The sequence below is a fragment of the Antechinus flavipes genome, chromosome X (genome assembly GCF_016432865.1).
Source record: "Antechinus flavipes isolate AdamAnt ecotype Samford, QLD, Australia chromosome X, AdamAnt_v2, whole genome shotgun sequence".
Lineage (NCBI taxonomy): Eukaryota > Metazoa > Chordata > Mammalia > Dasyuromorphia > Dasyuridae > Antechinus > Antechinus flavipes.
The window spans coordinates 46,081,889-46,109,163 of NC_067404.1; the positions used below are offsets into that span (position 1 = coordinate 46,081,889).

Below are 27,275 nucleotides of genomic sequence, written 5' to 3' on the forward strand. Positions count from 1 at the left end.
GAAAAAAGGCCTGGATTTCAAATCAGAAACCTAGAAATCCCAGCTGGCTGCCTACCTGGCTTTGGGCTAATTGTTTAATCATTTCTGAGACTCGGTTTCCCTGCTTAGAAAATCACTACTCCATCTACAAGCAGTCAGTAGATGCCTACTCTGTGCCTACAAAAATAAAACGATCCCTGCCCTCGGGAGGCTTTTTTCCCTCTTGAGGGGGATTGATTAGACGACTTGGTGGAACTTTTCTGCTCCACTGTCCTATGCTCTACACAGCCCTTCCTCCCTTCCATCCTCTCTTCACCCTCCCGAAACAAGCCTTTCCTCACTATCCCCACTGCCGACACCAGAGAGAACGCTCCAAACGGCCTCCTAAGAGGTCGTCCGGCCTCCACTGTCTCTCCACTTCCACCCTTCCTCCTTAGGATGGCCAGCGTGGCTTGTGGTAAATGAAGATCCGATCACGCCATGCCACCCACAGTCTTCAGGGGCTCCCTATTGTCTGCATTCAAGGCCTTCTGTGATCTGACAACACCAGACCTTTCCACGACCTTATCTCATACCATTCCCTTCCATCAAACTGGATTGCTCCCTGGGCTCTCTTTACTCCCCCTTCTTCCATCTCCTAACACACCGTGAGCCTTCCCAGCTCTCGATCCTGGCTCTTTTCTAGTGTCTCCCGCCCGGCTCCAATCCAGTCCCCTACTTGGTACCAACCTCCCGCCTTGGGCTTCGTGCAGCACTTGGTTTGTTCCTCGCTATGCAGCTATGGAGGAGTTATGGAGGCTAGCTGTATAAGGGAGGCATGTAGAGGCTACTTCTAAAGCCCTCCATATGGAGGCTAGCTGTATCAATGTTAAATAACCCTTCTGGACTTGGAGCCTCGAGGGCCGAGTCCAGGTTTAGTCTACACCTGTAGTATCCCCTTCTCTCTCCCTCGCCCTGGGCTCTGTATAGAGATGCCACTTTATTTATTTATTTTTTTGCGGAGGTAGTTGGGGTTAAGTGACTTGCCCAGGGTCACACAGCCAGGAAATGAACTCGGGTCCTCCTGACTTCAGAGCTGGTGCTCTATCCACTGCACCACATAGCTGCCCCCACCTAAATTCTTAAGGCAGGTATTAGCCAAATGAGGGCTCCATCTTTTTCTCCTTCCCAGCCCTCCCCCACTTCCACCTGGTCTCTAGCCTTAGGTGGGCCTGGATCTAGGCAGGTGTGTCCCCACTACAGGAGGCTCATCCCCTGTCCCACCGCCTAGAGGCGATGCTAAATGTGCTGAACAGGCCCAGGTGACCCGGAGCTACGGAAAGGTGGACCACTTCACCACCATTTCCCAAAGCAGCCACCAGGTGTCACTGCGACTCTGGGAAGCCTGGGGACACCTAAGGAACCCGGGCCCAGATGGGGGCAAGTGGAAGGGGATGAGATAGGAAGAAGGGGCGCGGACTTACCCCCTGAACTTGTCCACCTGTTCTGCCCCTGAGAATTCATTCACGCTGCCGCGGGGCACGTTCTTCTCCAGCCACACCAGGTACCTGATGACAGCCACGGCATCCCGCACCTGGAGGGGGAGAGGCTAACCGGCTGCAGGGCTGGGACCACGGCGGGAGGGACCCAGCCACGAGCCCTTGGGCGAGGAAGGGCTTGGGAAACACGGAGGCGCACCCTGAAAACTCAAGTTCCAAACATCTCGGTGGCGAGACCCAAATCGATGGACGGGAGCCAACCGGGAGGCCCGGGGACTATTGGGCTCCGGTTCTGGCTAGAGGCTAGAAAGTCTGGTCTTCCTTTTCTTTTCAGGAACCAAATCTTATTCAGCGTGGGTTGGTTACGTCAACTGAATTTCTTCCAGTGTCCCTCCCTCTCCCCAGGGAGACATCCCTTCGAACAAAGACCTTTCCTTGGTGGATCTCTCCAAGGCATCCACCCAGGGCCTCCCCTCTGTGCGGACCGCACGCTAACACTCACGTGTGCAGCCCTGAGCAGCTTCTGCTCCTTCTCGTTCTTCACCGATTTGGCCACCATCACCGGAGAGTAGGAGTCCTCCACGAGCTTCTCCTGCCCAGGGAACAGAGGGCGGTAAAGAGAGGAAAGGGTCTCGGGCGACACCCCCGAGCCAGTGACACCTTGCCCGGCCAAAGGCAAAGGGTGATCTGGGGACCCCCCCTCCCCTTCTGCACCTTGCCCTCGGCTCAGCGCCTCCCCACGTGCTCCTCCTCCCAGACCCAGGTCAAAAACACTGCCTCCTAGAAACCTTCCCTGATTGACCCCTCAAACTGGGATCACGTCTCTCCTCCACCTCATCCCACTTGGTACCCATCCCCAACCCCGTACATATTCCCAAACCTTTTCACGTATATGTATTTGCTTTCTAGCTCTGTGAATTCCTCAGTAGTAGGGATTTACCTTCCCTTTCTTGCGCCTAATTAATAGAATCAAGGTAGCCAGGTGGCACAGTGGATAGAGCACTGGACCTGGAATCGGGAAGATCTGATTTTAAATTTTCTCTCAGACACGTCCCAGCTGTATGACCCCGGGCAAGTCACTTAAGCTTGGTCTCAAATCTTTATCTGTAAAATACAATCTATGGAACGACCTTAAGGGGCCGATCCAGCGTTACGCAGCGACAAAGGGCCAAAACCCAAATGGAACCCAACTTTGCCTAATTTCAAGCCCAGGGAAATTTCTAGTTGCTTTCCTAATCTGGGGACCTGCTCAAGGCGTGATGGCTTCAGCACCAGGGACAGAGGCAAGGTGAGTTGGAGTAATGGACCTGGGAACTGGACCAAAAGCATCTGGTATCCTCACCTTGGGTATGACCCCATAGAGCCCGTAGGTGGTATATTCAGTGCCAAGCCAGACCCGCACATCGCCCTTGACATACTCCGTGACGTTTTCTTGGATTCGATCGTAGTCTTCAATTTGCACACACATCGGTCCCGTGCAGTCCGAGCTCAGGTACCGTCGGACGTCGTCACCCAGCCGGCTCGCGTTCACAAATAGCCTGCCAGTGATGGGGGTAGAGATCAGGAGGGCTCCGGCTGGGGCTGTTCTCCCTGATCCCGGCTGAGAAAAAGTCCCTCGTGGGGTTGGGCTACGTGGCGACTTGTGACAAGAGGAGGCCAGGTCTGTCTGTCTGACCGGTAGAGTCTGAACCTCACCCAGATTTTCATCCCTTGAGAAGGGAATGCTCTGGTGGGTGGCTCTAGGTTTCCAAGACACGCTTGCTGGGGAGGTAGAGGCAGGAAAAAGTCTGGCGACTGGGCCTTTAGTTCTCCCAGAAATGCACCAGAATCTCAGAATCACCGTCTCGGAATTAGAAGGGACCTGAGAGGAATTGTAATCCAACCTGTATCTGAATGGGAATTCCCACGACACACTTGTCAAACACAGGGGCAGCTCACTGCCTCCAGAGAGCCTATTCCACTTTGAAATAGCACTCTGTTTTGTTGTGGTTTTGTTTGTTTATTTTTTTTATTATCGCTTTTTAATTACAAAACTTATGCGTGGGTAATTTTTCACCATTGATCCTTGCAAAACCTTCTGTTCCAAATTTTCCCCTCCTTCCCCCCACCCCCTCCCCTAGCTGGCAGGTACTTCAATCCATGTTAAATATGTTAAAATATATGTTAAATGCAATAAATATATATATATATATAATATATATATATATATATATATATATACATACATACATACATATTTATCCAGTTATCTCGCTAGCACTCATTGTTAAGAAAGTTTTCCTGACATCAAATCTAGATCCCACCCACCATCCCTCAACAAGCCCATGGAGTGGAGCCAGGGAATGGCAAACACGAGACCACAAGGACTCGGGATCGTTGCCCTAGAGCTGGTAGGGATGTCAGAGGTCATCTGGCCCAACCCCCACATTTTGTAGAAGTAATTGAGGTCCAGCGAGAGCCCAAGGTCATGTAGGAAGTAATGATAGAGCCAAGACTCTGACCTTTGACTCTAGAACTCTTTTCTGTCTTATCAGGGTGGGAATGTGGTATAAAGGAGCCTACTGACTTGGTTCGAATCCTGCTTCAGATGCTTAAGTACATGAACTTAGGCAGGCTACTTAACTTGCTCGGGTCTCGGTTTCCTTTTCTGTCTCATGTCTTCATGGGACATGGTTGGGCCAGACGGCCCCTGAGGTCCCTTCTGTCTCTAGATCTATGGTTCTATTGAGTAGAGGCAGCACGTACAGCCCAAAGAGCATCGACTCTGGAGTCTAGTTCGAAGACCTGAGGTTGACTGTTGCCTTGGACACTTAATACTTGTGTGATCTTTGGCCAGCCGTTTCCCTTCTTTAGGCCTTGCCTATAAATAAGGGCGTCGGACCAGTTGGTCTCTAAGGAATTGTTCAGAGGAATTGCTCGGGGACACTAGGGACACAGCCTTGGATGAATGAGAGAAACAGAACGTTATGCCCTGTGAGCGATGGAAAACACATGGCTCGATGAGATAGTAGAGCCAGGTCAGAGTTAAACAAAGGGGCATCTAGTGGATGGCGTCCCAAGGCACGCCAGTGCTAAAGGTCAAAGCGAGTACAGAGTGGCCATCCTTTAATTCAGGGCAGACCTTGACAAAGAATAGGAAGAAAATGGTACCTGATGGAGGAGTTGGTCAGGAGAGTGTAGGAGTAGAAGAAGGGGTTGTAGGGAATATCATTGCTTCGAAGATTGAAGAGCCCTAGGGGAAAAAAATCGAGAGTGATCTTGTTACATTGTAAAGGTGCCGGCTTTGGTCGTTTCTTAACCCCACTGTTGGCTTTGCTCCCTAAACAATGATCTCTAATTCCTCCATCCCCTTTGTGATATCTGTCTTTACCAACAAGATAAATCATTATTATCGGATAGCTAGGTGACGCTGCGGTGGATAGAGTACCAGGTCTAGAGTCAGAAAAGTCTTTCTGACTCTAGACTTTTCTTTGTGAGTTCAAATATGGTCTCAGACTTTTACTAGCTGTGTGACTCTGGACAAGTCACTTGACCTCGTTTGTCTCAGTTTCCTCATCTGTAAAATGAGCTGGAGAAGGCAATGGCAGACCGCTCTAGTATCTTAGCCAAGAAAATCCCAAATGGACTCACCAAGAGTCTATCGTAACTGAAAAATGACTGAACAGCAACAATTATGATGATGCTGATGAATGTTTTCTAGAGCTAGTATTTTATAGCACTTCAAGGTGGCTCGGGGAATAGAGCGATGGGCCAGGAGTCAGGAACGCCTGAATTCAAATCTGCCCTCAGATACTTTTTAGCTCTAGGATCCTGGGTAGTCGCTTCCCTTTTGTTTGTCTTAATCCACCGGAGAAGGAAACGGCGAATCACCCGGTATCCTCGCCAAGAGAACTCCATGGACAGTATGGTCTACGGAATCACGAGGAGTCAGACATGACCAAATGACTGAATAACGACAAGATTTGCAAAGTGCTTTGCACATATCGTCTCATTTGCACGTAGTGTTTGGACCGGGCGACGTAGAACAAGTAGGACTGAATAGTCTAGAGGAGTTCGGACTAGGTACTATGGGAGGGTGCTAGACTGGGGTAGAGGACAGAATATTCTAGAGGAGGCTTGGATGGATACCTTGACTTTGTGGAATACAGAGAATCTAGGTCGGATGTCAGAGGGCACCAGATTGGATCCTTTAGGTTCCCTAGAGTAGGTATTATAGAATGGACCCAAGGCTGTAGAGGGCATAGATTGGTATCACAGGATGAGGAGTGGTCTTCATCTTATAAAGATTGGGCAATGGAGGAAGGGTTCATGTTGGGTATCCCAGGTATTATTAGACTGGATATTAGAAAATGGGCATAGACTAGAAATCATCGAATGGATAACCATTTTGTGCCTCAATTTCCTCCTCAGTAAAATAAAGTTATTGAACTTCATCACCTCAGAGGTCCCTTTCAGTTCTAGATCTAGGAGCCTTTCTGTACCTCAGTTTCTTCCTCTGACCCTGAGCAAGCTATTGATCCTTCTTGGGACTCAGTTTCCTCATCTGTAAGACAAAGGGAGACCCCAGAGGCCAAAGTCTCTTCTAGCTCTAGACTTTTAAGCTCCGCGGTGGGTCTGTAAAATGAGAAGGCTGCTTCTCTTCCATCTCAACATTTATGGTCCTCCGACTAGACTGTGATCAGGACTAGGACCGGGTGACTGGGTGTCACGATGGCAGGGGAGGGGTCGATTTGGCGTTACCTAATGGGGCCAGAGCGCGTGTTGGAGTAGATTCTCTTGCTGGGGAGTCAGAGAAGGGACTAGGCTATAGAGGAAGGCCAGAGACCAGAGGCTTTTAAAGGAAACGAGCTAGTTTTGCAGACAAAATCTTAATTTTACAAACTGGCAAAGTCTGATCTACGATCTAGCCAGTGGAGAGACTTTTGTTTCCAATCATCCCGTGACTTAGACAGGAAAGGTGTTCGGCTACAGATCTGGGGGGTGGTCATGGCCGCGGCCTGGGAAGTCCTCCTGGTTTCCTTCCTTTGGGGCTTTTTTAGCTCCTCCGTGCCGGGGGACTTCCTGCGAGAATGGCTTCATGGTGCCATAGTCCCCTTCCCCTTCCTAGTCATTCTATCCATGATGACAAATTGAGAAGTCGTTGACATTTAGAGAGAAGCTGTGGCTCTGTGTGTGGGAGGATAGGATATTTTTGGGAAAAGTCAGAGTGGCCCAAGCCAAATGCATTTTGAAAAGGGGAACGGGGCAGGTCAACTGGGCTTTTGCCTCAGTGCATGGGATTTAAAAAAAAAAAACTTCTTATCGACAGAACCCATGCCAGGGTAATTTTTTACAGCATTATCCCTTGCACTCACTTCTGTTCCGACTTTTCCCCTCCCCCAGATGGCAAGCAGTCCTTTACATGTTAAATAGGTTACAGTATATCCTAGATACAGTATATGTGTGCAGAACCGAGCAGTTCTCTTGTTGCACAGGGAAAATGGGATTCAGAAGGTAGAAATACCCCGGGAAGAAAAACAAACATGCAAGCAGTTTCTATTCATTTCCCAGTGTTCTTTCTTTGGGTGGAGCTGCTTCTGTCCACCCTTGATCAATGGAAACTGAATTAGCTCTCTTTATCGAAGAGATCCATTTCCATCAGAATACATCCTCATACAGTATCGTTGTTGAGGTATATAATGATCTCCTGGTTCTGCTCATTTCACTTAGCATCAGTTCAAGTGCATGGGATTTAGAAGGCACTGTCCTCCCTTTGTAGTCTTTTGGTGTGCCCCACTACCTGCCACCCTAAAAGCAGCCACCCCCGGTAGTAATCTTTTGCTGTGTCTTTGTCTCTTCTCACTATGATATGATGTCCCGTGCCCCTTCCTCAACTAAGGGTGCTTTTCAAACTCTTCGCCCCCAGTGTGACGTTCCCCCTGAGTCCCCCTCAGTGTCAGCCCTGTACTTACAAGCGGTCTCATCCAGTGCAGAGAGAAGGACGGCTGTCGGGGCTTTAGCATGCTTTTGCATCTGGTTTCGAATTCCTGTGACTTTATCCTGCCATGTGCTCCCTGAAATCGGAGAATGCGAAGAATACATAAGGGCTCACTGACCCACACCCAGATCTCCCGATTAGGCTTCCAGTACACCGGCTCGATTCTCTACCGAAGATCCATGGACAAGACTCACATAGGGTGACGGGGCAGGGATGAGTGATGGTCTGTCTGTACCACTGGAGGAAGTACCCCCATTGAGATCACTGAAATGTTCAAGTAGAAGCATAGAGCTGCTGATGTCACTCCCCTGCTCAAAAATCTTCCATGGCTCCCTGTTGTCTTCTGAACACATATCAAATAGCCCAGCCTCCAAGGTCTTCCAGAATCTGACCTCAGCCTTTTCCAGATTTGTAATTCCTTCTCTCCAATCTACATAGCAGTCAAACTGGACTCCTCTCTGTCTTCAAAATATGGCCTGTGATCTCCTGACTCTGGTTTTGGGGATGCTGTTCCCTATCCCTGGAATTCTCTCCTTTCCATTCTTCCTCTACTGAATTCCCAACTGGTAAAGCCCTATCCAAATGCCACCTTCTTTTTGAATCCTTCCTGGCCCCCTACACCCCCCATCTTTTATTTATTTTTCCCCCATCTTAAAAAATCTTTTTTTGGCCGAGGCAGTTGGGGTTAAGTGACTTGCCCAGGGTCACACAGCTAGGAAGTGGTAAGTATCTGAGACTGGATTTGAAGTCAGATCCTCCTGACTTCAGGGCCGATGCTCCCCCACACCATCTTTTAGAGAAACTTGGTATCTCCCCAAGAACTAAGACAGGACTTTAAAAATCCTTAATGTTTATTGAATGTCCCGATAACCCAATAACAGCTTTGCAGAGCTCTGTATTAATTGTGACAGTTTTATGTCGGCGATACTGAAGGCCAAATTTTCCCCCTTTAATAACTGGCCCTGCTATACATGCATATTGTCACTAGGTGGTAGTGGAGAGTCGCAGTCATAAAGCACCAAGCATAAAGGTTCCCAATCTCTAGGATTTCTCTAGGCAAATATGAACACCCACACATCCAATAGAATTTGTATTTTTGATCTGGGCTTGGGATTTGAAACAGTAAGTGGATCTCCTGTTATGGAAACTCCCTCCACTGATGCAGAACAGAGTATCAGGCCTGACAGGTTAAGGGACTTGCCCACAGTCACACAGTCAGGGGCGGGACTGACTCCGAAGCCAACAAATCTGTACCTTCTTGGGTTCTGTGGCATATTTATTTATACCCATGTCCTTGTGGTTTATGTTGGTGGAGGGAATTCTCACCCCGGGAATTCTCCACAGCAGATGAAGTAAATCACAGTATTATTCCTGTATTCCCGGGAGTCTATATCTGGGCTGCACCCGTGAGCTCGGTATGCGGGGAGCTCCCTTGTGAGAGAGCTCTCCAGTAGACCGAGACAGTTAGCGCTTTGCGGGGAACGGAGAGCGGGCCTGGAGAAAGGAGAACTGCATTCAAATCTGCCTCTGACACATCCTGGCTGTGTATTTTGGAGCAAGTCCCACTTAACACTTCCTAGCTGTGTGACCCTGGGCAAGTCACTTAACCCCAACTGCCTCGGTAGTTACCCTACCCTGTGGCAGCGTCCCGGATAATTCTCTATGTGATCTGTATTCGCTATTAAAACTATTCAAAAGTGAGACTCAAAACAGAAATGGTTAGAGGAAGTGAATGTAATCAAAATGAATGGCTTAGTATAGTGCCTGTCACATTGTGAGTTCTTAATCAGTATTCCTCACTTTACCTGTCTACCTGTTTCTCTATTCTGTCTGTCTATATATCTGTTCATCTATCTATGCATTCCATTTTTCTATTCTGTCTTTCTACTTTGTCTTTTTCATTTGTCTATCTAGTTATCTATTTTCTATTCTATCCTATTATGTTTCTCTATTCTTACTATTCTATTCATCTATCTATTCTGTCTTTGTATTCTATCTGTCCTGTCTTTCTACTCTCTTTTGTCTATCTAATTGTCTATTTTCCATTCTACCTCTTTCTATTCTGTCTGTTCTATTTATCTATCAATTCTGTATATCTTTCTACTCTATTTTGTCTATTTTCTATTGTATTCTATCTATTCTGTCTTTGTATTTTATTTATCTCTTTTTTCTGTTTTCTATTCTATCCGTGTATTCTGTTTGTCTCTCCTATCTTTCTACTCTATTTTGTCTATCTAGTTATTTTCTATTCTCTCTCTTTCTATTCTGTCTATTCTCTTTCTACTCTATTTTGTCTATCTAGTTATCTACTTTCTATTCTACCCTATCTATTTATTTGTCTATTCTGTCTGTATTCTGTCTATCTTATCTTTCTACTCTATTTTTTCTATCTTGTTATCTATTTTCTATTCTCTCTCTTCTCTCTATTCTGTCAGTTCTATTTCTCTATCTGTTCGATCTATCCTGCCTATCTTTCTGCCCTATTTTGTCTATCTAGTTATCTATTTTCTATTCTACCCTATCTATTCTGTTTATTCTTTTTATTCTATCAATTCGATTTCTCTTTTTGTCCATTTTCTATTGTCTATCCTGTCTATCTTTCTAGTCTATTTTGTCTATCTCGTTATCTATTTTCTATTCTATCTTTCTATTCTGTCAGTTCTATTTCTCTATCTGTTCGATCTATCCTGCCTATCTTTCTGCCCTATTTTGTCTATCTAGTTATCTATTTTCTATTCTACCCTATCTATTCTGTTTTTCTATTCTACTTCACTATCCTGTCTGTCTATTGTATTTATCTATCTCTCTATTGTGTCTCCCTTTGCATTCTGCCCATCTACCCTGCCTATCTTTCTACTGTATTTTGTCTAGCTAGTTATCTCTTTTCTCTTCTTTCTTTCGATTCTGTCTGTTTATATAACTATATATCAAGCTATCTATCCCAGGTAGCTTCCCTATGTATAACTTCCTTTTCTTTTAACCCTGCAGAGGATTCCCTCTTCCTAACTTTGGTTCATCCCCAAGTTAGCTCTATTAGAAAACCCCAAGTGGCCGCCCTACCCTGGGCTTCCTTCTCCCGGAGTTCTTCCCTAAGGCGGCCCCAAAGGCTTCCCCCTCTGTATCCCTCTCCCCTTTGCAGTCGGTTCGCAAGCCCTGACTCCATCCGGCTCAGCCCCCCCCAGGAGGGAGATGAAGGAAGCCCTTGCCCGGCTAGCTCCAGATTCCGCAGACACTGGGGTTCACTTCCGCTTTGTCAGCTGCTGCCTGGCAGGCTTTCTCTGGAAAACTATTTTAAGATGCAGAAAGAAGAAGTTTTCGAGTTGCGGAATCCAATTTCTAACAGATCAAAAGCTGGAAGGTGTGAACTTGTTATATCACACCTGGTATTTTGAAATCTGTCCCCACCCCCTTCTTTGACTCTCACCTACTCAGGAGACTTGTGATATTCCTCACATCCAAGCAGGCCCAAGATTATCCGAGGAGCCTGCTGGGATGGCACTCCCTTGGTGAGTCAGTTAGAGCCCTAGTGCAGGCTGGGACACATTTATAACTGGGAGCCTGGCCCCGTTCCTGCTTAGTGTCATCACTTAGAGGAGTTAAAGGGCATGACATGGTAAAAATTACTCCCATGGGGCCATTTCCCAGTCACAGGCTGACCCCGGAGCCAGGGCCCTAGATGGAGCCCTGACCCTGGTCACCCCAAGCCCAGGCCGAGACTCTTACCTCCACCGGTTTGCCCGGGAAAGGCGGGGGAATTTGGATGATTTGGTGCCAGCCTGTCTCCGTGGCTAGGAGAATAACTCAGAGTAAATACTCACTGTGGGCAACCAGAGCATTGCTCTTTCTTTGCCAGTGACGTGAGACAATTAGGCCACGGGTTTTCTCCCTTAAAAGGATGACTCGGATCACAGAATGGCTCTCAGTGCAGCGGGCACATACCCCCCCCCCCAGGGGCAACACAGGCTGAGATGGGGCTTTGCCCCAGATTCAAACGGCCTTCCGTTTCAGCCTGTGCTGCATGAGACTGGGGAGGTCAGAGTGATCAAAGGAAGATTTCATGAGAGGACAACTGGCTGTGGAGAAAGGGAGCCCTGAGAGGAGAGACTCTGGCTCAGTCAGGACTGGAGCCTGGAAGCCAAACTAAGAGGAGAGAGATAGGAAGACATAACCATGAGCTTGAGCCACACGGACCTAGGACTGGAGGAAGTACCATAAAGACTCTGTAGCTGGCAGAGAAGTCAGCCCTAACCTCTCCCTACAGCCGTGCCCTGTTCAGAAAAATCCTGTGAGTCATAGGGACTGTGTAGGACCTGAAAAGGGAAGCACCACCAGGAACAGAGGAGCGTCTCTCTTGACTCTCTCTGGATTCAGGTATTACTCGATTCTCTGTTCTTTCTTATACAAGTAGCAAGTTTTCTGTTTGGTGTCTTGTTAGCCTGAGTGCTTGTAAGGGAGCTGATGGCCACCTTTCAGGGGGAAACACCAGCTCACTTAAGGGTCACTGGGGGTAAGGGCAAAATAGGGTCAGATGAACCAGAAAGAAATGAGAGAATCTCGAGATGACCCATGCCCTCTGTGGGTGAGAAACAGGGAGCCTCTGACACAAGGATTAACCTTCAGTTCAATAAGCATTTCAACGATTACTCTTTCTGAGCTTCCACTCTCTCCGTGATATTTCCTCAGCTATTTTCACCGTGATTTAATGCCTTTTATAGATGGTATGGCCCTCTTTTAAGAAAGAAGGACAAGGGGCAGCTAGATGGTGCAGCGGATGGAGTCGGGGGAGAGAGAGAGAGAGAGAGAGAGAGAGAGAGAGAGAGAGAGAGAGAGAGAGAGAGAACGAGAACTAAGAATACCTGTGAAATTCTCCTGGAGGTAGTAAATTGGCTGACTGGGAAGAGGAGGCCTCTCCATCCCCCAAACCTGGTCTACAAGATTGTCTCTGATGGGCACCAGGCTTCTGTTGGAACCTTGAAGGTGAAGTTCAAAACTCTTCCATGTGTCTGAGGAGAGAAAGGAGGATGTTATGTCCTGTCTGGTGCCCTTCTTTCCATTCCTTTCCCTGCCCAGGCTCCCTTATGCCTAGAGCTGGACTTAGAGAAAAGAATGAAGCTAGTGAAGAACCATAAAATCATCTTTTACAACAATTAGCTTTATAGGTTAGAAAACAGGTTGACATACATTATCCAGTGGGATCCTCTAGCAACCCCAAGAATCTGGCCATTGGGCATTATTATAGTGTACCCATTTTACAGATGAAGAAATGGGTTTATAGAGGGAATGGAACTGATCCCATGGGGAAGGCCAAAGACAGCACCAGAACTCAGACCCAGGAGTTCCCAAAGGAAAGATATTCTTCTTTCCCTCTCCCCCCTAATTTATCTACCTTGTAAATTCCTATGGCAAACAAGGGGACTAATGGCAGAGACAGAAACTACCCATAGTCGATGGCAGAAGAGGAATCAGATGCTTCTGTAAAGCACTTAATGTTCTCTCTCTCTCTCTATATATATATATATCTCTGAGGTCAGATTTGAACTCAGGTCTTTCTGACTTCAGGGCTGGTGCTATATCTACTGCTCCATCTAGCTGCCCCAGCTAGATCATTCTCACGCAAGATAGATACAGAGATATGGGTAGATAAATAAGGTTAGAGCAATTATTAAGCACTTACTATATTCCAGGCTAAATGCTGAGGGGAAAAATACAAACAAGCAAGATAAGCCCCTTCCTCCATCAAGAAGTTTACATTCTAATGGACAATACAAGATATAAAAGTTTGTGTGGGGGGATAGAGATGGTAAAAAGGGATTCTGAACTTTTTTTCGAAATCAAAGGCCAGGGACCATTCAGCTCCTTCGTTGGCAACTAAGCTTTTTTTTTTTTTTTTTACTGTTTTCCAAAAAATTATATATCTATATAAGTTTTTTTTTTAGCTCAGATCTGTGAACTTTAAGAAAAAATATTCATTATAATTGCATTTTTACCACAACTGGTTAACTTTGTAATTCTATGTATTCTATGTGCTTAAAAACCCCTACTGAGAAGGGATCTATAGGCTTTCCCAGACTGCTAAAGGGATTCAGGAGAGGATTCTGGGAAGATGGCTTTTAGGCAAAAACTTACTTGAGTATCCCAAATTCACTCCTCCCCCCCAAAAAAAAAACAATTTTAAAGTGCTTTAAAGTGAACTTTAGTGTGGCAGAAATAATTAAAAATTGGGGGTAAAGCAGTCAGTCTAAGACAACTTCGGAGAATATTAAGAAAGACCCGATCTTCCAATTGGTGGTTTGGTCTGACTGAAGTAAAGATACACTGAGGGCTGAATCAGCAAACAGTTAAGTCCCGCGGATAGCTGTACGGCTGCCCCCTGGGGAGTGTGAGGGCTGGGCAGCTGATCAGGGGAAGATTTGCGTGTGTTGGGGGAGTTCCTCCACTGACGCTAGACGTGGGGCCCAGGTGACCGACCAGACACAGTCCCAGGCTTTGGCTGTGGCCAAGAGGAGTGAGCATGTGCTGTGAGTGTGGTGGCAGATGGGGCACGGCCCTGCTGGCTGTGGGTGCTCCCGGGAGAGCAGAGTATTTGATTTTGGTTCTGGGTCAGAGGTGGCGAGCTGGTGCTTGCAGCCACTGAGGGACCACAGAGAGTAAGAGCATTGGCAGTGCAGCAGTGCTGGAGACTTTGCTGTGGCTCAGGGATGGAGAAGAGTGCCTGAGGTCACTTAGAGATCAAGGCGTGAGCCCCAGGAGCAGAGGCAGCACCTGCACTTAGAAGAACCAAGAGGTCAAAGGCTCCCAGGTAGAACTAGGAAAACAACAGCCTGAAAAACCTGAAGCCTGAGGCATTATCCCCCACACCCAGGAAGCACAGCTGGACTCTTAACATAGTTAACAGCCAATAAATAAGTCACTAAAAAAAATTAGTAAGCAGAAGAGAAAGAACTTGACTAGGTAGCCATGGATGGCTACTATGGTGATAAAGAAGATCTGGGTTCCAATTCAGGAGAAAACTATGAAATCAAAACAGCCACTTCTATTTCTTTCTTTCTTTCTTTTTTTACTGAGGCAATTGGGGTTAAGTGACTTGCTCAGGGTCACACAACTAAGAAGTGTTAAGTGTCTGAGGTCAGATTTGAACTCAGGTCCTCCTGACTTCAGGGCTTACAAAAGATAGTAATCGGTTCCTTATTTAAGATAACCATCGAATGACTAAAACACCTGGGAGTATATCTGCCAAGACAAAGTAGAAAGTAATTATAAAACACTTTGTGGTAGCGAAGTGTGACGCATAAAAAGTTAGAGAATTCCAATAGACTTGGGATGGAAAATGCTATTGCATCCTGAGCGAGAACTGTGGAGAATGAATGTGGATGGAAGCAGAGGATTTTCACCTTTTTGTTGTTACTGTTTATTTGTTTATTTTTCTCTCTCGTGTTTTCTCTTTTCCCTTCTGATCTGATTTTTCTTGTGCACCATGACAAATATGGAAATACGTTTAGAATTGCATGTTTAGCCCATTTTGGCTAAGGGAGGGAGGAGGGGGTAAGAAGGGGAGAAAAATTGGAACACAAGATCTTGCAAAGATGAATGTTGTAAACTACCTTTGCATGTATTTGGAAAAATTAAAAGCTATTATTTGGAAAATTAAAAGTTTGAAAGAGAGAGTTTCTGGGTAATTTAATCATTTTATTAGTAAGGCTAATATGTTTATTAATAAAAAGAAGTAAGTGACACTTTTGAATGCCAAAGACCCAGCAAGGCGATAGCCTTAGAGTTTATATGACCTTGAAAGAACAGTTGTTCCTGAGGGTGGCAAGTCTGATGGGTTAACAGTTAATGAGATGGGGTAGCTAGGTGGCACAATGGATAGAGCACCAGGCCTGAAATCAGGAGGACCTGAGTTCAAATCTGCTCTCAGACACTTAACACTTCCTAGCTGTGTGATCCTGGGCAAATCACTTAACCCTCAACTGCCTCAGCCAAAAAAAAGAAAAGAAAACCCAACAACAATCAATGAGAGAATGCCCAATGAGGGTCTTGGGGATATGTGACTTGGATCACCCAAATCTTGATCAAAGAGATATCGATTTCTGATTAGATCTTGGCCTGGGCAAACCCTTGAGAAAGATTTCCCATACTGGTTGATTTCTGGATGAGGAAGAGGGAAAAAACCTTAATGAGTTATTAATACCAGAGGGAAACAATCATTTCTCTTAAAAGAACTGGAAATTGAGGGGCCACTCATCAATTGGACAATGGTTTAACGAGTTGCGGTATGTGGTTGTGACGGAATACCACCGTGCCGGAAGAAATAACGAGGTGTTTGGTTTTAGGACAACATGCAAATAATGAAAAGTAAAATGAGCAGAACCAAGGGAACGTTGGAGGTAGTTAATAGCATCATTAATTCCGAGTAGCTGTGAATGACCAAATTATTCTGAGTATTATAAATACGAATCAATTACAAAGGACCTACGAGAGAAGGTACTCTCTACCTCCTGAGAAAGAACTGATAACATAGAAGTCTGCACAACATGAGTCTGTACTTTAGTACCCTTAATACTTGCGATTTTTCAATAAAAACTTAACTCTCTGGCCAACAGAAAGTGGCCACCAATCACTTTAGCCAGTCTGCCTTTTCAAAGTCACACCCAGAGCTTCTAAAAGGAAAGAGTCTACTGTACTCTGCCCACACAACATGGCAGCGGGCATTGTGCCTTCTCACATTATCTACAGAACACCTATTTGTCTAGACATGCTGGGGCTCCCTTAATCTTCTGCTCAAACTCAAACTAACTGTCCTCCTTGTATGGTAGTACCTCTAGTGAAGGTGAGATTCTCTCCAGAAATCAAGATCTAACTGTATCCCAAATAGATTGGTCATAGGAGTGATGAGTTTTGGGAAGGGGGCCATACATCCAACTCACTAAACCCATCTCTTTTTTTTTTTCAAAAAGATGGAAATAAAGAAAACCCCCTCCTTTGCTGTCCTCTATTTGGCTGAAGAGGGAAGGGGGAATTTAGGTAAATTTATGGAGCTAAATATGCAGACCTCCCCATTTTATCTACCTAAAAAGAGATAAAGGGCAATCTCAATATGGGGTTTCCAGTTGACTGAAATGATTTTCTAAGATCAAATCACCTGCAAATGGTCCAATTTGAGGGAGTTCTACACTTGAAAAATTCTCTAAAAACACCAGTGTTGGAAACTGAGGATTCCAAATTGGGAAGGTTACATGGGATTGGGATCCACTTCAGGGATCTGGGACCAGTGCTTCAAATGGCTATCAGAATTTCACGTCAGCCCATCCCTAGCGTCTCTGATTAGCTTCATACATTCCAGCTGGTGGGCGTCACCTACTTGAAAGGCTACATGATGTTAGGATTCCCAGCCTGGAATCAGGAAGAACTGTGTTTTGATACTTCTTAGGATACTTAGTAACTGTAAAAAGTAAAACTTTGAATCTGGTCTCTGACATTTTACTGTCTGTGTAGCCATGGGCCTGTTGTTTAACCTCTCTGAGTACTACTACTACTAGCTAATATTTATATAGCACTTACTATGTGCCAGGCACTGTACTAAGCACTTTATAGTTATTAGTCATCTGTAAAACAGGAATAATAATGGTACCTACCTCATAGGGAAGTTATGAGGCTCAAATGAGGTAATGTATGTAAAATACTTTGGTTTCCTGGGGCTTCCTTAGCACAAGCACCTACTATGTGCCAGACACTGTGCTAGGTGGTGCGGAGTGGAAAGACAAAAGTGAAAAGCCAACTCTGCCCTCAAGGAGCTTATAGTCTAATTGCATAAATAATAAATATATACGATAGTTACACCAAAGGAGGAAGGAGGGTGCTGGTACCCAGAGGACCTCACATCTGGGAATGGACTTTACTAAAGGGCCTTTTTACCTGATAGTAAGGACTGGAAGGTTCTCTTGCATGATGTTGATATAGGCAGGGGAGATAGCTTGGTGGAAGCCTGTAAAGGACATTTTGTTCCCCTGGGACAGATATATTTTGTTTCGTTGCTCCGGTCTTTTTCAATAGTCGACGCAAAAGACGCATTGGAGGACCTGGTGTTCTCCATTGTTTTTCCGGGTAGATCTACGATGGGACGTCTGTGTTCCTCAAGGATCTGAGAGCTTAGAAGCCCCAGCATCCCACCCACTTTGTGAACTGTAACCCAGATCACCCTAGATATTCCCGGTCATTGCTAATTGGGATCTTGTATCTTGGAATGTCCCCTGCTGCCATCACTGCCCGGAGCAAAGCTAAGTACGTACCTATGGAGAAGAGGAAGGGGTCAAAGCCAATTTGGCCTCCAGCTGGAACCTCTGCCAGGATCCATGTTGCCATGGGTAAAGTGCCAACTGTCAAACCCAATGGGAAACAAACACCCTTTAGATAAGCGTGATTGCTATGCAGGCCATCCACCCCCCTCCTTCCTGGACCTCGAGGTCTTTCTAGCCCAGGATTCTGTTATTCAACAAGCCTCTCTTAATGTGTTCTAAGCTCTTGGCGGGTGCTGGATCTGCAAAGGCAAAGTGAGGCAGTCTCTACCCTCAAGCAACTTATACTCTCTTGGGAAAGAGCGAGGAGTGCTAGTTTTCTTGGGGTCGATCCCGAAGTTTAGGGCCTCTTCCAAACACCCCGAGCTTCTTGGAAATAACCTGTAGAGCCTTGCCACCCAAAGGTTCAAAGGTCTCCTGGTTCTCCGCATACCAGTACTGGAACACCCAGTCAGAAGGGACATGTGGATGTCATTCCTTGAGTACATCAGGCCATGGGGGTTTGGCTTGAAAATCTCCGCCTTTGGGGGCCCCTCCCACGTCTTCTCCATACCTTGCTTATGCAGCTCCCAGTTGCAGTCCATCTGCCGTTCAGCCTGAATCCAATAGCGGCTGTCGGTCCACAGAGCTGCCTTCCCCTTGGACACCACTGCATTTCCTGGAGCAGAGGGGAAGGCAAAAATCATGTCTAGAGCTGAAAGGGTCCTCAAAGACCACTGAATCCAACCCATTTATTTTATAGATGGGGAAACTGAGTCCCAGGGAGGGAAAGAGACTTCAAAGACTATCTGGTCTAACCATCTCATTTTTCAGATGAAGAAACTGAGGCTCAAGGTGCCAGGGTTTTCACCAAATGATAACTTAGGATCTTGACAGAAAGCCTCTCTTCTTACTTTGTGGGCAATCATCTGGGAGCGCCAACCTTCTTCCCAAGCCATGGTGGTCCCTCCCTGAGAGTACTCATGGCCCTACCTGGTTTTAACTGCCATTCTATTTACGTCTTTGCCCCTTTCTAGTTTGTGGACGTCATGAGGGCGGGTGACAGGCCCTGCTCGTCTCCATGGACCCATAGCACCCGGCGCATAATACGATTCAGTCCACTAAACACATCACTTCATTGTCTACTGTGTGTAAGGTCCTGCAGTCAGCAGAGTTCATATTAGGAATATTTCACCAGGAACCAAAAGAGCTGGGGAGAGGACAGGGAAGTGGGGACATGGCAGACCAGTGGAATCATGGGTCAGGAGTCCGGGCCTAAGAGAGAGAGGGGTGAAGGACAGGACCTTGGAGGTGGTGGCCGGAGCCTGGCAAGGGAGTTGGGGTCAGACCACACAGAGCAGGCCAGAAGAGGGCCATGAGCTGTGGGGAGGAATTGTAGCCTCTCATCCCATTCCCATGTCTAGCCTCTGGAAAATTTCCTGATGATCCAGGTAAGGACCTGGTGGCCCATGTTAGCCCTGAAGAGGCTTGCATTTCCTCAATGTACCAAGTGAATGATTTATGTTTAAAATAGCATTTAGTACGGGATAATCAGAGCTGCATTATCTGTAGGAGGCAGAATATACAGTGGAATGCACGTGAGCTCTAAAGGCAGAGAATCTCGCTTTAAATCCTATCCCTGATGCTACGTATGACCCCGGACAAGGCCGAGCCAGGGGCGTCAGGGGCTCGAGGGCCTGGACGCTGGCCCGAGACATGTGGCCCACTAGCCAGGAAGGATTCTGGGGGAGGCGAGGATGAAGGCCGTCACCTGCAGAGCCACTGAAGCCGGAGATCCACCAGCGTCTCTCATCGTGTTTGGCAATATACTCACTCTGAAAAAGCAACCGGACACTTTCATGTATTTTCCACCTCCTGAGTCACCCTTTGCTCTCCCTTCTTCTCTACCCAAATCTAGCCTCCCATCACAGCCTCCTCCATGAAGCTTTCCTCGGTGTGGTGCTGCAGAAGGCTTGTTAAGACTAGGTACCAGGAGATCTGAATTCAAGTCTCGGCTCTGATGACTTTTTAGCTGGGTAGTCCTGGGGAGGGTAGTTCATCTGTCTGAGCCTCAGTTTCCACATCTGTAAGATGTCTAATAATCCTCACTATCAACCTGAAGATAGGGACAGTCTCCCTCTCTCATTTCCTGGCCATCACACTGGCTGCCCCTAGGACCTCAGAATACTCTTTCCTTAACCTCTCCAAATTATCTCGTTTCCTTCAGACTTCCCCTCCAATCCCATCTTTTCCAGGAGGCTATTTCTCCCATACCCATCTGACCCTTCCCCTCTCTTTGATGGCCATGAAGTCTTCTCCATTAGAATGGAAGCTCCTTGAGGACAGGGGCTATTTTCTACTTTTCTTTATATCTTCAGTACCCAGCACAGTGTGCAGTATACAGCAAGCACTTAATAAATGCTTGTTGGTTGACCTAGAGCTGAAACTACTCTCAATTCCCCATTTGTCCCCAATTTCCCTGTCTCTATTTGACCTGTCTACCAGTCTGGCAGAGAAAGTCATCATCCTCAGCATCTTCACCCATAAACCCTTGCTGTTTTGCTTTATTAAGCACTGGGAATACAAAGAAAGGCAAAAACACAACGCAAGATCTCAAGGAGGCCACATCTAATGGAAGAGATCACAGCAAGCACCACGGATGGATGCACAAACTGTGGATGGAAGGTAATTTTAGGGAGAGGGACTGGGAAAGGCTTCTTACAGAAGCTGAGACTAGAAGGAAACCAGGGGAACGGAAAAGTAAAAGGGAGGAGTGAGAACATTCAGCCAGAACAAAGGCACAGAGTCAGAGGACGGGACAAGAAGAGCAGCATAGCTAGAAGACTGAAAAGTACGAAGGGGCCGGATGATGGAGAGTTTTTGAATGCAAAACCGGATTATATATTCGATCCTGGAAGTAATAGGGAGCCACTGAAGTTTAGTAAGTAAGGGGGTGATAGGTTCAGACCTGAGCTTTAGGAAGATGACTCAAAGACCCAGGAAAGAATATTTTTGTGACCAAAGGTCTTGGCCGTGTCAGATGGCTCAGCATTAGAAACTGCTAAGATTTTGTCAGTGGAAATGCCATTAGTACAGAGCCCTTACCATCTGCTTTGCTGCTGCACCCGAAATATCAGGGGGCCCTTTCCTTCTCTTTTCTTTCTTTTTTTTTTCCCAGAGGCAATTGGGGTTAAGTGACTTGCCCCAGATCACACAGTTAAGAAGTATTAAGTGTCTGAGAGTAAATTTGAACTCAGATCTTCCTGACTTCAGGGCTGCTGCTCTATCCACTATAGTGCCACCTAGCTGCCCCATTTTCCTTCTCTCTTGCAGCTGAAAATTTCTTTTCTTTTTTTTTTAAACATACGAATTCAGATTTATTATGTAAAAATATTGTTTAGGAAATGTAAAATGAAGTAATAATAATAAAAAACCACTTAAAGCTCGGCTTTTGTACAAGGAAACCTCTCAAAAGCATGCAAAGTGTTCACGGGGACAAGGCTTAACAGTGAAAGACCTCAGGCGGGCAGCAGCTGAAAATGGTGACGAGGGTTCTCTCTCTCTCGTTGGGGCACGGGCTTCTTGAGAACGGGGACGACCCGGCTTTTCTATTTGTACGTCTAGGACTTAACATAGTGCTTTGCACATAGCAAACGCTCAATGAATGCTTCATTCATTCATGAAGGTCTTTCTAGCCTCCTTGGGGTTCAGTCAACAAACCCGTGCCCCCGTGGCCTGCCTTCCATGACCTCCCTCACCCTCTCGAGTCTTCTCTCGGGGACAAACGTTGGACGGGGAGAGGGGCGGCCACTCACCATGTGGGCGTCCGTGTCGGGGATGATGTAGGCATCGAGAAGCTTAGTCGCCATCTGCTGCCGAAGGTTCTTGAGCCGGACCGTGGTGTTGACGGCCGTGACTGGAAGATACTGACACCCCCACCCCCCACGGTCCAGGGAGAGAGATGGAAACAGTGTTTTGGGTGAGCTAGAGCTTGGGCCCTAACATGGATCCATGGGCCTCCAACCTTGGGCTGGGGCGGGGGACGGCTGGCTACAGAAAAAGGCCCTGGGAAGGCCCGAGTATGTCCTCATCCTCCCTGACCTCTGTACAGCCTTTGCTAATGTTGACGGCCCTCTCCTCCCCAACCTCCCTCCCTGGAACCAGTTTGTGCTACTGGCCCCTCATCCTGCCAGCCTGGCCCTCCCTCTCGGCGGCCTTCACCGGGTTATCGGCCATATTATGCCCCCTAATCGAGTCCTCTCCCAGGGCCTTATCCTGGATTATCTATGGAGGGAAAAGAGCCCATACAGATGCTCTTTGGGGGGAGGTGGGAGGAGAGAGTAGTCTGAACATCTGGACACTGGCCCATGGCCCGGATGCCTGGGGTCGGCTTGGGAAAGACTCCATTAATTTTCCAATCTCTATAACGAGAACGCTCCTCCCCTCCCCTCCTCTGCTGACCCTAATCCCCAGACAACTGATGATGTTCAAACAAATGAGTGTTTATCAAGAGCTTTCTCTGTGCCCGCTGCTGCTGGGCACTTAGAAACAGGAGAGGCACTGGGGGGGGGTTGGGCTGGGCGGGGGCCACATGGCAGACCTCAGCCCCAGTCTGGTGCCCGTGGAGCTCCTCGAGACCTTGCAGTCACTGAGGGATTCTTCCCCTTACTCTTCCTCTGCCAGTTTTCATCTCTTTCCTTTCAACTCTAGGCTTCCTTCCATTTTTCTCTCTCCTTCCTTCTTTCCCTATTTTTCTTCTCTCCCAGTCTCCCTCTGTCTTCTTGTCTCTCTTTCCCTCCTATCCTTTAGCTCTTTATCCTTTGCCATCTCTCTCTCTCCTCCTCTTTTCCCCTCCCTCCTTTATCTTCTTCTCTCCCTCCTCCTTCTCCATCTCCTTCCCTTTGTCCCTTCCCCCCTTCCTCCCTCCCTCCTTCCCCAATTGTCTCTCTCTCTTTCTCCTTTCCTTTGTCTCTTTCCCCTTCCCTTCTTTCTTCCCTCCATCTCTCCCTCTCTTTCTCTCCCTCTTCCTCTCCTTCCCCTTGTCCCTTCCCCCTTTCTCTCTCCTTTCTTCCCTCCTTCCCTGCTTCTGTTTCTGTCTCTCTTTGTCTCTGTCTCTTTCTCTCTCTGTCTCTCTCTTTCTCCTTCCCTTTGTCTCTTCCCCTTCCCTTCTTCCTTCCTTTCATCTCTCCCTCTCTTTCTCTCCCTCTTCCTTTCCTTCCCTTCCCCTTGTCCCTTTCCTCCTTTCTCTCTTCCTCCCTCCCTCCTTCCCTGCTTCTGTCTGTCTCTGTCTCTGTCTCTGTCTGTCTGTCTGTCTGTCTCTCTCTCCCCTCTTCCCTTTGTCTCTCCCCCTTCCCTTCTCCCTCCATCTCCCTCTCTTTTTGTCCCTCTTCCTCTCCTTCCTTTGCCCCTTCCCCCTCTCCCCATCTCTCCCCTCTTCCTTCCCCCACCCCATCCCCTTTGTTTTTTTCTCCTCCCCCCATAGCCTCTCCTCGGCTTGAGCTTTGCCAATGGCCCCCGTGGCATCTCCCCCCGCCCCCCGTCCCAGGGTGCCTTTGGAGGTGGGATATTGATGGAGCCAGAGAGTTCTAGGGAGTAATGACTGATTCTCCAGCAGTTAATCAGAAACAGAGCCCCTGAGCCAGGAAACCAGGAGCAAGTCTGGTGGAAAGGGGAGAGCCTGGGAGCTAAGAGAATTCTCTTGGAAAGGGAGGCATTGAGTACAGGGGCCAGCGAAAGCCACGTGGTGAGAGGGGCCCTGCTTTGGGAAGGGGGTCAGCCTCACCGGTGGGGTCACGGAACAGTTTCTCATATCCTCTCCTCCAGATGTTGTTTGCTTTGGGTGGCCTAGGACACAGGCTAGAAAACAGCCAGAGAAACAGTCACTCGCGGCCCCTCGGCCGGGTTTTTCTTGTTTTTTAATCTGGGAATTGTGTGGACGGAGCTGTTCTAGAGCTAGAGTCAGAACATCCGAGTTCAGATTACGGTTCCGACACACTGGCTGTGTGAACTCAGGCAAAGCGCTGCCTTTCTCTGGGGCTGTTTCCTCTGTAAGAGTGGGGAGAGATCCCTGCTGCAGATAATCTCTGATTATATGATCTCTTCCAGATCCAACATCTCTGTTTCTCTTTCTCCCACCCTGAGCTTTTGTCTCTTTCACTCTCAAGAGTGAGATTTACCCAGAAGGCAATGGTGGGGGGAGAGAGCCTGTCCTTTTCAGACTCTGGAGATGGGCTGGACAAGCTGGCCGGCTGTCTCGGGGGGGGGGGAGGTGGGGAAGGGTGTCCCTACTGTGATCAAAGCTCAAGGGAAAGATGAGGCGTATATCACTGGAGAGGTGGAGGTTTCGTTTTTTTAATGAGCAACCTTTTAAACAGGGCAAAGGTTAAAAAACATCCCAGCCCAAGATTTCAAGGTAAGAAGGTCTCCTGATAAAATAACAGGGCAGATCATAAAGATATATTCCCTATCTTAAGGATCTTTAATATCCCTTGAAGCTTCATCATCAACTGGATGATGGGTTGCCCAGACGAGACTGAGTCAGTGCGTGAGTAGGGCGGGCCAGCTGTGAATCCCACCAAAGTGGGTTCCCCACTTTGTGGTTTGGTCCTGTCTGACTCTCTGTGACCCCTTTGGGGGGGGTTTCTTGGCAGAGACACTAGAGTGGTTTCCCATTTCCCTCTCTGGCTCATTTTACAGATGAGGAAACTGAGGCAGGGTGAAATGACTTACCCAGGGTCACACAGCGAGTTAAGTGTCTGAGGCTACATTTGAACTTAGATCTTCCCGACTCCGAGCCTGGTGCCACCTTCGACACCACCTAGCTGTCCTAATTCCCCCAATTCCCTCCTCCCTTTGGGACCTAGCTGTCCCGATTTCCCTCTACTCGAAAGAGTCATCCTGTTAACAGGAGCCTCCCTCCCCCCACAAGAGCCTCAGCCACGAACGCTTTAGAACAGATTCATCTAAGAGAGCGCAAAGTAGGGGCACAGCCAGTGTAAGTTTAAACGGGTGATAACTTGGGGAACCCCCCCTATTGCCCTAGCGCTTCAAGGCTGCCACTCTGGGCGCTAGGCAGCGTGAAGAACCTTCTTTTCCCGGTGATGGACCACCAGCTAGGAACTCATATTGTGGGAGCTTCACTGTGAACGGGCGCCCCAAAGCTCAGGTGGTCCTTTATACAGCCATTCCAAGCGCTCCACGGAGTCAGTAATGCGCCGGTAGCCGCACACTGACAAGATCCGGATCCGCTTATTCCGGGCCCCGGTGCCGGGACGCTGTCCGGGCTAGAGACGGGTGTGAGCGTTCCAGGAAATGGGACGGGCCCAAGAAAAACAGCAACAATAATAAAAACTCAGATTTCTCTAACACCTTTCATTTAGAAAGCACTTTCTCCACCCAACGCCTAGAAGCGAGCTGCCAAGTGCAATTATTTTCATTTTACAGATGAGGAAACTGAGACAAAGAGAAGTAGGATATGGTAGAATCAGATTTCAAGCTCACCTTGGCTACTATTCAGCCCAACCCTCTCATTTTGCAGTGGGGGAAACCTTGGAGAGATTTACTGTCTTAGTAAATATCCAAATTAGGATTTGAACTCGAGTCTCTTGACTAGAAGTTCAGTCTTCTTTCTCTTATACCAAAGCTTCCTGTCTGGGGTGTTAAGTGCCTGTCGGTATGGCTGGCTCAGAAAGGAGGAAAGGTTTCTTCATCATTCTACTTTCCGGACCTCGGTCTCCCCGTTTGTAAAATGAGAGCATTGGGCGAGTTGTCTTCCAAGAGACCAACCAGCTCTAAGATTTCTATGATCAGTTTTCCCCAAGTGGAGCAGTTTTCTCAAGAAAGATGAAGAGTAGAGAAAGGAGTGGAAATAGATAGGGAACCATCGGCCACCCAACTACCAGATCCTTCCCCACTCGGTCTGCTTGCCCCTGAATGGAAGAAAGAGGAAGTCATCCACGTACCACACAGAAGGACGGCCCAGAGGCCAGTCAGGACCATCATGCCTCCGTGGCTGAGGCCGGACCAAGCCGGGCGCGACCCTTCTCCCTGTAGGGCTTCCTCCGGGTCTCCCCAGGTCAGAAGGGCTGGACTGGGTCTGCTGAAAGGAGCGGGGGAGCCTATAGACGGTCCAGTCCTCCCTGGCGCCCCTGCTCCAAGGGCCCTTCTAGATTGCTGGGAGCCTAAACTGACTTTGCTGGCTCCAAGCAAACAGGACCAGGGTATACCGGAGCTAAGGGCAAAGTGCGAAGGTCCCCAAGGGTGGAGAAGCCACAGCTGTCTTGAATCAGCAACCACCCCCCCAACCTCTTTCTGTTTTAGCTTCCAATGGGGCAGGGCCCAGACCTGCTCTGCAAATCAGGCTTTCCCTCTGCCACAGGCTGTTTTCTATCACGCCGGCTGTAGCTTCACGCCGGTCTCCGGATGGACGTGTTTTCTCTTCCCATTGTCCCGCTTGGCTTCTCTCGGACTAACAAAGTCTGGCCTCTCTCCTTCCTGGGGGCCTGGGAAACCACATTAGACCCCTTTGGAAACCTCCCCAAAGTCGGAAGGTTTGGCAGGTCTCTGTCGAGGAACACAAAGCACAGTTCATTTGGAATCAGAGGACCTGGCTTTCAATCTTTGGACCGATTTCTTCCCCTTTCAGAGCCTCGATTTCTTCCTCCATAAAACTAGTTTTAGAAAAAAAAATTCTATTTCTTTACTTGTTCATTTTATTTTTCTAAATACATGCAAAGGTAGATTTTTAAAAAACATTCACCTTTTTGCAAAACTTTGTGTTCCACATTTTTCTCCCTCTCTCCCCTTCTCAAGACAGTAAGCAATCTGATATAGGTTACATATGGGCAACCCTTAAACACATTTCCATTATTTATCATGTTGTGTAAGAAAAATCAGACCGAAAGGGGAAAAAAACATGGGAAAGAAAAGAAACAAACAAAAAGGTGAACATCCTCTGCTTCGATCCATACTCAGTCCCCACAGTCCTCTCTCTGGAAGCCAACGGCTCTCTCCGTCCCAAGTCTATTGGAATTGTCTTGAATCGCCTCATTGCAGAGAAGAGCCAAGTCCATTCCAGTTGATCGTCGTATAATCTTGTTGCCCTGTCGTTCTCTCGGTTCTGCTCACTTCACTCAGTGTCAGTTCGAGCGAGTCTTTCTAGGCTTTTTTGAAATCAGCCTGCTGGTCAAACTGAGGGGTTTGAAATAAATGGTGCTTAAGGTCATTTGCTCCCCCCCAACCCTTCCCATCATGCTCCTTTTCAGGAGGCGGGTACCTGAAATCCCATCATTAATGCTTAATTAAGGTTTGAGATCTTTTAAAGGACCCTGAAAGGGTTGGTGATGTAATAGCAAGTCCTGTTTGCATAGTAAAGGTAAGCCCGGTGGGGGCAATGTTTTTTACTGTGTCCTTGGTGTCTGCTGTTTGACACTCCATCTCCCACCTCTGCACCTTTGCCTTCCTGGGGAAGCACTCGCCTTCTTAATGACTCTTCAAGACTCAAGTCAAGTTGTTCCTCATGCACTATCCTTTCCTGACCTCCCTAGAGAACTGGGAAGCAAGTGTTCC

At 47.5% G+C, this 27,275-nt stretch overlaps 1 protein-coding gene across 1 annotated transcript in view; it reads right to left on the reverse strand.

Annotated features, from left to right (window-relative positions):
• Window positions 1-25,906, reverse strand: part of XPNPEP2 (X-prolyl aminopeptidase 2) — a 44,002-nt gene extending 18,096 nt beyond the window's left edge. The window contains exons 1-12 of the mRNA XM_051968136.1: window positions 25,670-25,906; window positions 23,491-23,564; window positions 21,524-21,634; window positions 19,480-19,543; window positions 18,283-18,387; window positions 17,724-17,810; window positions 12,291-12,437; window positions 7,409-7,510; window positions 4,608-4,689; window positions 2,800-2,995; window positions 1,960-2,049; window positions 1,443-1,552 (exon numbers count right to left, since the gene is read on the reverse strand). Coding sequence (XP_051824096.1) covers window positions 1,443-1,552; window positions 1,960-2,049; window positions 2,800-2,995; window positions 4,608-4,689; window positions 7,409-7,510; window positions 12,291-12,437; window positions 17,724-17,810; window positions 18,283-18,387; window positions 19,480-19,543; window positions 21,524-21,634; window positions 23,491-23,564; window positions 25,670-25,709 — 1,208 coding nt within the window. The 5' untranslated portion in view covers window positions 25,710-25,906. The remainder of the gene's footprint in view (window positions 1-1,442; window positions 1,553-1,959; window positions 2,050-2,799; window positions 2,996-4,607; window positions 4,690-7,408; window positions 7,511-12,290; window positions 12,438-17,723; window positions 17,811-18,282; window positions 18,388-19,479; window positions 19,544-21,523; window positions 21,635-23,490; window positions 23,565-25,669) is intronic.
• Window positions 25,907-27,275: the final 1,369 nt, after the last annotated feature.